We start from the raw sequence: 13,251 nt of genomic DNA on the forward strand, positions 1-13,251 counted from the left end.
AATTTATGAAAGTATAGTGCTGAAGTCTAAGACAATTAGCTATCAAAAAGAATAAAGGAAAATGTTTAAATGTTTTCAAAAAAATAGCGGGTAACAATCATAGCCAACAGACAGCCGGAATAGCTGCAAAATAGACTCGCAGATAAAAAATACAGAAACAGATACAAATGGATTGGAAAAAGTTTATCCCGGCCACCCAAAAGACTTAAATTCAAAACTCTAATTCTATCATTGAGAATATTTTTGGGTGCGGTGGACAACGGAACAAAAAAACCAAGAGCACCGCAACATAGCTCCGTTCAGCTAGCAGCTATGAAAAATAAGGACGAAACTCAGTCAGTTCAGTAAGATTTTTCAAAACAAGTAGTGCGTGGAAGTCACAAAAACCACGAAAAATAAACTGGAACTACCATTTAGGCCTCATTAATAGGTTGATGAGGGTTGTCATTAAGGACACTAAGTGACAAATCAACAAAAAGAAAAAACCTCAAACATAAAACTAAAAAATTCAGTCATTTTTTGACAAGGAGTAATGTTAAATACACAGAAACTCGTAAGGTAAGAACTAAAACCATGTACGAACTTCATTCATGCCTAATTAGAATACTAGTAAAATAAGCTATAACGACAGCAAATACGTGCAAATTTCAAAACAAATATTTTTTGAAAGCAAGTAGCGTGAAATTCACAGAAACAATTTGCGAAGAACTGCCACCAAAAGCAACTTCAATTATTGCCTGATTATAAAACCGATGAGACCTGCCATTAACAAAAGTGCGAAGATAGCAAATACAGTCAAAACTAAAATTTTCACAATTTTTTTTTCGGAAACAAGCAGTGTAAAACTAACATAGCATAACCCTGAAGATCGCAGGAAAATAGACTCCATTGAAGCCCAAAACCTCGTAGCAGATTTAAATAGAAACAAGTTGAAATTTGAATTGTACCAAAAAACCAGGGACAGGTATTACTAGCAGTAAACAATAGAACCGTTAACAAAGACAATTCGAACATTTTTTTAAATATTTTGACTCTAAAATTGAATTGAGGGTTTATCCGTTTGCATTTTTTATTCGTTTTTCGCTATTGGCCTTAAGTTTAAATTACTTTTAAAACTAGTCTAGAGTAGTTAAAAAGATTTCAAAGCGTTGAAGAATTTAGGACCCCAAGGTTAGGAAAAAGCATAGGCAGCAAATTACCAAAAAAGCCACATTGAACCACCTTACGACTCCCCGTCGTGTTTGAAACTGAAAGGAACAAATAGGAAGCCCGTTTTCAAAAAGTCAAAAATTCCTCCAATTTGGTATGCAGTATCCGTTAGATGATTTCAACGCAACCTTTAATTCGGCTTCTAAACTAAAGGCTACTGGGCTTGATACTAATGCCAGCTGGTAACCACTCTGATGAACTCTGATAACAATGCATAAAGACCAAGCTTTATCGGTTTATCACGTTCTTGTCATTTCCCTAGAACGCGTTCACTATATTGAGAAACCTTTTAAAAAAAATTAAAACTACGTTCAGTTGAAACAGTGAGTTAAGTCAGATGAGGCTAAGATAGAATTCACGCCTTAATGTGATCGAAAGTTAACACTAACTTCGAAAAAAAGAGCACACAAGGTCTCTGAGAAGCTGACGGCGGCTATTTACTCATCTCAATCATTATAGATTGGAAAAAGAAAAATGACAGAACTTCGAAACTAATTATCGTTCTAAAATAGCTATCACTATCTCATATACTAAATTATAGCAAATTTCATACCAAGCAGATTGCCGGAAAATAGCCGCCATGTATTTCGACGTCCAGATGGAAACAAGGGTTGGGATGGAATAAGGGTCGAAAAAAGGTGATTCTTTCGAAAAGTCAAAAGCGAGTGTTTTTTAATTGAATTTAGTAGGCACACTAATATTTTCCAGATGATACTGCCCTTTCGGTTGTTGACAATTTCTTCATTTTAGATTGCTTTGTTGGGCAGCTGCTGTCAAAAATCCACTTAAAGCAGAATGATACAAGCGTATGAGTCAAAATAATTGTACGGGAAACGCCGAAAAAGCTGCATAATGAGAAAAAGAAACAACTGTTGATTGAGGAATCTAAAACATACACCCATTAACGCCGGACAAAATATTTTTGAACGACTGCCGAGGAAACCAAATTAGATGAGGACATTGTCTAGAAAATTTTTATGGCGCAAAAACTTAATGGTGAAGGGCTCGAACCCGCAACCTATCGGATATGTATTTATTTCTCACAATCAGTTTTATATTAGCAACAGAATTAATTTCTCAATGTGTATAATTCGAATCACTCAAGAAATAAAAAAGCGTGAAAAAGTCACTCGAGAAGAGAAATAGAAAAAATGATCTAGAAGAAAACGGTCAAGCAAAAAAAACACGTTTACAATGATTGCTCCAAACTTCGTTCGAAAGCAATTAAAAACATACCTTGCAGAGTGCCGGAAAAAAACAGCCATTGATTTCCATTACCCCGATTGGGATGGGAGTAACAGAAAAAAATTGAAAACTGATCGATGTAAGAAAAATTTCTCAAAAAGACGAATTATTTTTATTTCGTTTTGTTGTTAGACATACTCCTGTTACTTAATGAGAAGATACAGGGGCTAATATCAATACCAAGAAGCCTTAGCGATGACAACTAACTTAAATGTGAATTCAAGTAGCGGGCATCTAAAATTAGGCTTTATGGGTTATTCTCGTTTCAATTTCTGATTTCGTTCTTTATGACTCTGTTCGATTTGGATTGCCTTCATGGGCAACTGCTGTTTAAAAAGCAGTATGAGCAGAATGAGCGAAGAATGAAACTAGTCTAAAGCTGCGGAAAATATTTCGAGCTAAATGTCGAAAAAGCGGAAAAATGAAGTAAAGCGAAATGAAATTTTATTCGACAACGAAAAAATAGAAGCGCAATAATACCCGGCTGAGAAGAGGGAGGCTATTAAATACAACGGTCTAACGTCAGAAAAGTTGCTCTCAAACGACTAGTGGGAGCGCAAACCTATTGCAGTCTGCTTCAGTAGGGGGGGGGGTAACTAAATTCAAAAAGGTTATTTTATATAACACTATAAACGTTAACAAAATTTAAAAATAAAAAAGCCAACAATTTTGGCACTTTTCATTCGAAATTTAGTAGCGAACTGTCGCCAATTGAGTTCGGCTGCTTAAAATTTTTAGAGAGAAACTTAGATCGCTGAAAATGCAAAAAGTCAAGAGCACAAAAATCACTCAAAACGGTTACGCAAAAAATACCAAATATAGCCGGCAAATTCCCGGAAAAAAGCCGCTGTTGAAGCTCTCGACACACATCGGGTTTGAAGAAGAAAAAAAAAGAGATAAAATTGACAGAATAATTCGAAAATTTTTCTAATTCATTGTGCAATTTTAGTTAGATTCTAAACCTATACTTAATTCAGCTTCTAAACAGAAAGGTATTAAGCTTAATACTAACATCAGCTAGCAATCGCTCTAATGAACTTTGATAACCTAATGCATTATGACATAATGACGGGGCTTTATCGGTTTATCCAGTTTTTGAATTAGATTTTGCTCTTTTGACAACGACCGTATTCATTACATTACTTAATTTAATGCGTGTTAGAATTAAAAATCGATTCAGTTGAAACAATGTGTGAAGTAATTCAGAAGTCCAATTTGAAAATCGTGACTTACGTAAAACGAAAAACGTGGTCAAAAGGTAAAGCGAAAAAGGAGAGTGCCTAAATAATAGCCGTTGAGAAGCTGCCGGCGGCTATTAATAAAATTATAATAATTGCCTCAAACTTCGTTCGAGATCAATTAAAGAACAGGAAAAGTTCTGAATCAATTCAAGAAAAATTTAAGACTAACCATTACCCAGCCGACAAAACTCTGCCTCCAATCAGACTTCCGAAAAATGAAAAAGGAAAGGAGGTACAATTAAGACCAAGAGAAACAGAACTGAAATCTAAACCATTACACAAACTTTTAAAAAGTTTAAAATTTTTTACAACATTCTCAGGGAGTTGTTGTCTTAATGTAAGGAGATATTCTATTATAATTTTCCATTTATAATCCAAAAAAAAACAAAAAAGTTTACACAAGATTTTAAAACAGCACTATTTCAATTTTTGAACAATAGCAATACGTCAAAACCACCAATAGCAATACTGTTACTACAAAGTAATTCCTTATCAAAAAAACCTAAATGACCTCAAAGAACTTCCTACCGCATTGACTAACGGAAAAAGTTCACCAAATACTCATGTTGACTTTAACTTAGGCCTGCTCGTCAAACTCAGCTAGCTGGTCATTTATAAGACAACTTAAAGCAAGTAAGACGCCACTCGAGTTCATCACGCCTCTCAGGACGAAAACTCAACGATTAGCAGGAAAAACCCTCTATCAAAAAAGCGCATCAAAAAAGACCGACGAGACTCATATAATTGCAAAAACTATATTTGAAAACAATAAATTAAAACACAACCAACGTCGGGCGAATTGCTTTCAAACGACCGGCGAGCGGTTGGCTTTGTCAGTAGCTAGCCTTTAGTTAGTGAGGCTAGCTTTAGCTTGATTCGACTCTGCAACTTTTAGTTTTCTAGCCTTGTTAGTAAATAAAACATACCCGGCAGATTGCCGGAAAATAGCCGCCGTTGAATCCCTTTACCAAAATTGGGCTTGAAAGAAAAAAAGTTAGTGAAAAAAAAAGATTTTCGTACAAAAAATGTTAAAGTGCGAACCGTTTTGTTGTCCTTTGGAGCTTAACATACTCCTGTTTCGTAGCGAGACGACACAGGGGCTAGTATCAATACCAATAAGCATTAGAGGTGCCAACTAAGAACAAAGTTCGAGTAACTGGCAACGAAATCGGGCTTTATGGGTTTATCCGGTTTATTTTTTATTTCGTTTTTAATAATGAGTCGGTTCAATTTGAATTACTTTGCTGAGCAACTGCTGTCTAAAAGCACTTTGAGCAGAATGAGATAAGAGTGAAAATATCCTAGAAACGTCAAAAAGATGTCACGCAAAATGTTGAACAAGCTGTAAACTAAGGTAAAGCGAAAAATTTCGACGAGATAAAAAAAATAGGAGCGCTATAATAGCCGGCTGAGAGGCTGAGGCGGCTATTAATCAAAGAAACTAATAATTAAAAAATTTGCGAATTTTTTTTTAAAAAAAGCTTCCAGATTTCTCAGTGAAAACGTTCAAAACTATTATTTGCTGTGGAATTATTTCCACAAACCCATCTGCAAGACTTGAAAAGCTTCGTTGGCCAGCATTGATCTTTAAACTCAGAAAAGGACAAATGCGTTCAAAAATTTTGAAAACAATCGCAAATCTTAACAAAATCTTGCCAAAATTCAAAATACTAAAATCTCCAATAACCATTTCATTGTTTCAAGAGACTATCCAGTATCCTTATTTCAAGCTGTAAAAAGTTTCACTAGCTCATAAAAGTCTATAAACTTGGAACATAAAAATTTTCAGAAAACTGAAAAGACTAATTTTTTTCAAAAATTGCTTAAGCTGGAGTCATTAAATTATTGATAAGCATTTCATTAACAATAGAAACTACGCAGCAGTTAATTATCAAACCTTGGAGGAGGCCCCTAGGACCGTGGTGCCGGAAAAATGCTAAAAAACTCAAAAGGGTTCAAAAAAACTTGAAAAAATTGCAAATAATTTTAAAAATTGCTAATATTAAATCTTGAAAAACAGTCCATTACAATTGTAAGTTATGAAGTAACCTAAAATCAAACATTAGAGGAGGCTATGTGGCTATTGAGGTTAAAGAAACCTAAAATAGGACAATTTCAAAAAACTTGAAACAAAAAATGCAAGTAAAATTTGCGATAATATAAGTTAAAAACTAATCCATGGCCAAAAACCATTTTCCAGTAACTTATTATCAAACCCTAACGGAGATTTTCTGTTAGGCTGAAAAACCTGAATAGAGACAATAAATGTTAAAAAAATGAAAAAAAATTGCAAGTTTTGTAAAATAAAATGCTCAAGTTCGTGGTGTAGAAATCTTGAAAAACATTACATTACATTTAGAAATTATACAGTAACCTATTGTCAAACCTTAGAGGAGTTTCCTTGGCTCTTGAGGCAGAAGAAACCTAACAACCGACAAACATTTTCGAATAACTTGAAAAAAGGCAAGCTTTATCAAAAAATTGCTAAAATTTGTTTGTGATATTTAAAAAAAAATGAAAACTATTCCATGGCAAATAAAAATTTTCTCAGTAACCTGTTAGCAAACACTTAAGAACGTAAGTAATGTAAAATAAATTTAAAAAATGAAAAAAATTGCACGTTTTGTCAAAAAAAATGCTAAAATTCGTGATGTTAAAATGTTCAAACTATCCCACTACCACTAGAAACTATGCAGCAACCTTTTTATAAAACTCTAGAGGAGGTTCCTCTACATCTAGGGCTGAAAGAAAATTACAAAAGGTTTCAAAAAGCTTGAAAAACGGGGGGGGGGGGGTGATTCACGGGGGGGGGGGCTGATGCGATGGGCGGGGCTGGGTAACAGTGGGTTGGGCAGGCAACAGCCCGGGGGTTGGGGGTGGTGGGGGCGATAGTGGGGGGGGGGGGGGGGGTCAAATGGGGGTGGTGTCTTCAACCTCTAAGAACCGCCCTTCACACCATAAGTATAAGTCTCCAAAACAGTTTGAGCTGAAACAGAGCTGAAAGACTCTCAGTTTTTCGGACGAGCTTCATCTCGTTTTTGCGGACGAAAAGTCAAAAGCGTCAGACGAAAAATCTGTCAAGCAAAAAATCGCATAAAGAAAAAGACCGACAGGACTAATATAATTGCTACAAACTTTGTTTGAGAGCAATTAATAAACCTAACATTTATATTAATGTCACTAACCGATATCCGTTTCATATCCAATTGCCGTAAATTTGGAATCTGGCAGATAAGTTTCTGTCTGTAAGTGACGACAGAACCCTGCTGCATTCCTGAGCGAGTTGAGCCTTGCTGAGCCAGGGCATCTGTAGATGTTGTACTCGGGTTATCCGACACCGCATAAAGAAAAAGACCGACAGGACTAATATAATTGCTACAAACTTTGTTTGAGAGCAATTAATAAACCTAACATTTATATTAATGTCACTAACCGATATCCGTTTCATATCCAATTGCCGTAAATTTGGAATCTGGCAGATAAGTTTCTGTCTGTAAGTGACGACAGAACCCTGCTGCATTCCTGAGCGAGTTGAGCCTTGCTGAGCCAGGGCATCTGTAGATGTTGTACTCGGGTTATCCGACACCGGGTTCCCGTCCAGAGTCACTTCCAGAAGAGATTGGCTCCCAGTTAAAGATTGCATGTCATTCAGGCTAAAGGTAAAAAAAAGTTTTTACCTATTCCGTTTCCTTTCAACATGAGTCATGAATCAGAGGAGTTTTTATGCAATTGGATGCCTCGATGCTTGGAACTATCCCAACTCAGTGGAATTTTTGGATTTATTGAAAATCATGCGATGGCCCAGCTAAGAGCAGAAAAATACCAAGTCTAATAGCGCATCGCTGACAACTAAAGAACATATTAATCATTTCAATAGCACTGAAAACACTGAATGAACACTGAATCAAATTGATGCACGCGAATAAAAAAACTCCCTCTCATCTCAAAAATAGAAAATTTGCTCATACACCAATTTCTAATTCCACTTGAAAGGTAATTTTCAAAAAGAAAAGACCGCCTCAAACCACTCCTTTTTTCGCTCTCTTTGCTGATTCAGCGTGACAAACATAACCGACTAAACGTCGGAAGAATTGCTCTCGAACGACTAAAGGGAGCTCTTAAATCAATTGCAACCTGCTTCAGTCGGGGGAGGGGCGCCTAAATGGGACTAAGAAGTTCACTAGAGTGCTTGAAATAACCACATTAGAGGTTAACATATACCACTATTAAGAATTAAAGTGAAAAATGGCACCAGATTTTGGCACATTTTTCATTTGAATTTTAGTATTAAATTAAGAAGTCCAACTCAAGGAGTTGACTAGCTAATTAAATTGTTTGAAGCAGCGAGTTACAGAAACTGAAAGTTACAATTCCAAGTTATGCCTGATTACTAACAATTTACCGATTGGATTACAGGCCCATTTGTTAGATGACGTGTTACTTTTTTAAAAAACGGCTTTACAAATTGACCTTAGTCGAGCTGATTTAGCTGATTGTCATCCTCTCGGACCTATCAAAGACGTCCGCAACCCTCCAGGAGAAATTATAAAATTTACCATCACCATAAGGACAGAGTGTGGGCACGTGTGGGCACTTCTCTAACTCTTCAAAAATCCACGAAACAGAGAGCCAGTGTACATATCAGAGAGGCTTGGAAAATATGACCGACACAAGCGGAGGGGCTGTTTCTATTTGTAATTACGAGCATCAGCACCCCTTATCTAAATTTTGAATACGACAATTTTGAGGACACACGGACAGCATTAAATGACGAGAAAGATTTACAAGATTTGAAGCTCAAAGCAGTCAAAAAATCAAACAAATCAGCAAATCCTTTACAAATCGCAAAGACCACGAAACCTGTTTTCAACTTACACTCAAGTCAAGCAACTGCAATTCCAAATAACTACGAAGCACAAGAAAAAAAGAGGTTTTTGTCGAGATCTCCTTTCATGGACACCGAGTTAGAGAATCAAATTAAAAATAGAACAGCGGACCCAAATGATCTCTTGGATTTCTTAAAAGGTTATTTGGCAAGTGAACCCGCGGTAAAGCTGCAGTTTACTGGGACTTGTTCTACATGGGCAAATCAACTGGACCAGCTTCCTGCAGCAACACACTATGGGCAAAACCGGGAACTCTTTGACAAATGAGTTCACTTTTGACTGAGAACTTCTCTGAAAATGATCTTAACTCTTTCTGTGACCATTCATTTTTTCATGAACATTCGATCGTTAAGACGCCATTCATGACCAGCTTCAATTTTTAATCGAACAGTTTGAAGTTAAACCACTAGTGATAGGAATATGCGAATCCTGGTTAACCGAAAACGACCATCTGGGCTGCTATAACCTAGACGGCTATCAAAAACTACTTTCAATACCCCGATCAACAGGTAAGGGTGGCGGAACTGCTTTTTACGTGAAAGAAAACTTGATTGGCAAGGTCATTGATAAAGTAGACAATAGATTGAGCTTCAAACGCTTTTCTATAATCAAAACTGAAAGCCCTTTTATTTTTCAAAAACTTTGAGGAATTTTTGCATGCAATCAAAACTGATAATCATATTATTTTGGTTATTTTAATATCGACATACTTTCTGAACATCTATATGCGACCGAACACTGCAATTTAGTTCAATCTTTTCGTTATCAAATTTTCAATTCTCTACCAATTAGAGTAACTTCTTCGTCCTCTACCTGCATTGACCACTGTCTGAGTGCTTTTGAAGTAACATCAGTAGCTACTCTTGATTGTGAAGTTAGTGATCACAGGGGTCTGGTGATCTCTCTACATAAAAAAATACGTTATCAACAAAAAACATTTAGCTCGAGGGATTTGTCAAATTTTGTGCTCAATGAGAATATCTACAAATTTTTGTTTCTGGTTTTCTTATAAATTAGATTTTTTAAAAGACATGGGGATTGATAATAAATGTTGTTGTCTGGTCTCAGTACTTTTATCTGCCTTAAACAAGTTTGCAGCGGTAAAAATTATAAAAAAAACAAATTATAAAAGAAAGAAAATAAATTATAAAAGAAAAAAAACAAAGTCGCAAAGCTAATCGTAAGAAAATTAAGAAATATAGAATATATCAAAAGAATCCCACCTTAGAAAATCGTGAAGCATATCAAAAAGTTAGAAATATGTGCACAAAAACCTTCAAAAATGAAAAAAAAAATGAATTTTATAGCAAAAAAATAAAACGTAGTAAGAGCTCGCGTTCTTTTTACTCAATCTTCCATCAACTCTGTGGCACTAAAACAGAAACTACAAACAATATTAACCCTAATACTTACAATAAACACTTCGCAAACATAGGAAGTGGTCTTGCCAAAAATAGAAAACGTAAAAACGAAAAACTTGTGGGACATCGAGTCTTAAACAGTTTTGTTTTCGGGGACAAACAAACGAAGTAGTAATCGCCATAAAAAACTTAATAAATCTAAATCGACTGGTCATGATGGTATCTCCAGCAAGGTTCTTAAACTATTGCTACCTGTTATAAGTTCACCATTGGCATATCTATTTAATTGCGTTTCTTTGAAGAGCATTATCCTAGTACTTTGAAAAAGGCCAAAATTTTGCCACTCTATAAAGGTGGCACTGATGTTAACAATTATCGACCCAGTAGTCTCTTACCATCTTTGGATAAACTTTTTGAAAGCATAATTTATCATAGGATTTTGAAGTTCTTAGATAAAGATAAAAACAGAGTAATTAGCGCCAAGCAAATTGGTTTTAGAGCGGGACACTCGTGCAGTACGGCTCTCTTAACGTTTGTTGAATTCCTAAGAAAAACTCTGGACAAAAAGCAGCAGACTTCAGCTTGCTTAATTGCTCTGACTAAAGCGGTTGATAAATTGATCACAAAATTTTGTAACAAAAACTTGAACGTTGTGGCTCTCGAGGTAAATTTCTGAACTTGTTGCAAAGTTTTCAATTGCATAGGATTCAGTTCGTAGAGTTTCAATTCAATCTTTCGGTTTTTGAACTGCTCCTGTCTGCAGTCTTTCTTGAAATGTTTCAAGAGCTCCGTGAGTTTTGCTCTTTGAGAATCCTCGCTTGGGATGAAAACCAGAACAAACAAAACACACGAAGAAACAAAAAAGAAATGTTACCTCCGGTCGCAGCACTATTGGTGAGAAATCTCTAGAGCCATTTGAGGAAAGCATATAACATTGCACAAGATTTGTGTCTTATACCATCTGATCTTAAAAGCATGAGTAAGGTAACGTTTTTGGCCTTTTTCAAAAACCTCAAGCGTCTTTATATTCTAGATCATTCTTAATTACTTGGTTTGTTTTGGCAAATTTTTACTTTTAAAGGGTGAGCACTTGTTGAGCTGGACTGCTCTTTGCGATGACCTTTCCAGAAGAAATGTAATTATTTGTTTTTCTGGATAAACTTAATTCAAATATGCAAAATTGCCTCCAATTGAGTTCAGCTGCTTGAAATTGTGATTGAGAGAGAATTTTAGATCACGTGAAACGCAAAAAGTCAAGGGCGTAAAAGTCACTCGAAAACTCAAAGCCCTCAAGCAAAAATTTTGCATAAAAAGACAAGTTTACAATAATTGCTATGAACTTCGTTCAAGAGCAATTAATAATTTGACATCTCATTGACGTTCAAAAGCGAAAAAACAGATATTGAAAAAACAGCAAAACAATTCAAATGCTTTGGATTACAAAAAGAGCACGTTAATAATATCATTTGAGAGGTTGAAGGCGTATATTAATTGCACAATTTGTTTTGAAAACGGTTTCATCAAATTCATATAAACATGAAAAATAAATATTGAGATTATTGCCAGCATAATACTGTGGATCTTTGTGAAGCATATGCAAAATTTTTAAAATATAAGTTTGTAACTAATTGACAAAAGTGGAAACCAGTTCCGGCAATATATAAAAAATTATTTATGATAAAAACAAATGCGGTGGAAGTAAACAAAATTCTTTTTTTCCTAATAAGAAAGTCGATGAGATCAGTCATTACAGACTTGTAACAACTACAAACACGCTCAGAACAAAAATTGACCCACACTTTTTGAAAACAAAATGAAACAAGATAGTGAAACTGGAGATCAATTTTCAAAACATTATATAAATGCGCTTAGTCAAAAGATGATGAAACCTGCCATTAAGAAATATACAAGACTACGACTAAAATTATAATTCAAAAATATTCAAACAAAATTTTATTTGAGACAAAGTAAAACCTCCAGCTAAGAAAGCATTATAATAAATATTAACAAAACCACTAACGTCGGCCGAAATACCGAAATAACTCAATAGGTTCACTTATGCTTTATTGGATATCCAATACCACCTATCATTAATGAGACTACGGGATCAAACAACAGAAAAAACCAAAGGTAAAAAATAAAGAATTCACTAATAGATTTTGAAATCACAGAACAGAAAGAAAAAAAACAGCTAGCTATCAACTGAAAAAGAAAATTAAATGATTCGACAACAAAACGAGCAACAAATACGGACAAGAAACACAAAAAAGCAATAATTTTATTTAAAAGATTGATTAAAAACAATTAGCTGCCCAAACTAATCACCATTAAAACACGTTTTTAACTTGTATCATTCACAAAATCAGGAGAAAAAACTTTGGAAACAGAAGTCAAATGGCCGCACTTGAAAAAAAAACTCTCTTAAAAACCGAGACTTAAACTACTCGCTTTTTCGCTCACGTCAATATTCCAGCTTGACCAAAAAACCACTACCTCAATTTGTCGTCTCAAAGGCAACCAAAAATATGCAGTCTGAACAGATCTCTAAACCACAGCTGACAAATTGTTGGAGAACAACCGCCGTTGACCCGCTTGACGCAGATCGGGATTGAAACAGAAAATTAGAAAACATAAACGACTAACGTCGGGCGAATTGCTCTCAAACGACAGGCGAGCGGTTGGCTTCGGCAGTAACCAGCTGGGGCAAAATCTGTTAGCATAAATCTGGGGGTAGCAGTGGGGGGAGAATGTGGGAATCAAGCGATGGGGGTTAGGGTTGCGTGAACTGGACGAGATAGGGTTTGAAATCACCAGGTGGAGGAGGGTTGATAGGGGAGTGTTCGGGCATGGGGAGTAATGAGGGGGGTTTTTACTGGGGGTGACTGAGGTGGTCAAACTGTTCAGCTCGTTAACCGCCCTTCACAGCACGAAAAAACAGTTTAAAAACAATTTCGGTTCTTTGCCATCTGTTCTTTACCTGTTTACCCGTTTCTGTGGAAAAGTTAAAAGGGACAAAAAATCCACCAAGCAAAAAACTGCATACAAAAAGACCAAAAAACCAATGTAATTACAACAAACTCCGTTTAGAGCCATTAATTTAGCCTTATTCGGGAGCCGATGAGAAATTTTTATTAATGAGAATAAATGACAGGACAAAAAAAATGAAGCAAAGGCGCACAAAGCAAAATGACTGAAATTGTAAACAAATAGTGTGAGTCTTTAAAACCATTAGCAATAAAGATCATTGCCGGTAGATTGCCGGAATAGCTGCGAAATAGACTTGCATGCCGTAAATCCAGACACTGCAAT

The 13,251-nt window shown here is 35.6% G+C and overlaps 1 protein-coding gene across 1 annotated transcript in view; it reads right to left on the reverse strand.

The window, feature by feature from the left end:
- The window catches only part of LOC142341633 (uncharacterized), a 147,884-nt gene that overhangs the window by 63,158 nt on the left and 71,475 nt on the right, over positions 1-13,251 (reverse strand). Inside the window, exon 11 of the mRNA XM_075392740.1 lies at positions 7,129-7,348. Coding sequence (XP_075248855.1) covers positions 7,129-7,348 — 220 coding nt within the window. The remainder of the gene's footprint in view (positions 1-7,128; positions 7,349-13,251) is intronic.

This window comes from Convolutriloba macropyga, chromosome 6 (assembly GCF_964194025.1).
Source record: "Convolutriloba macropyga chromosome 6, txConMacr16.3, whole genome shotgun sequence".
NCBI lineage: Eukaryota > Metazoa > Xenacoelomorpha > Acoela > Convolutidae > Convolutriloba > Convolutriloba macropyga.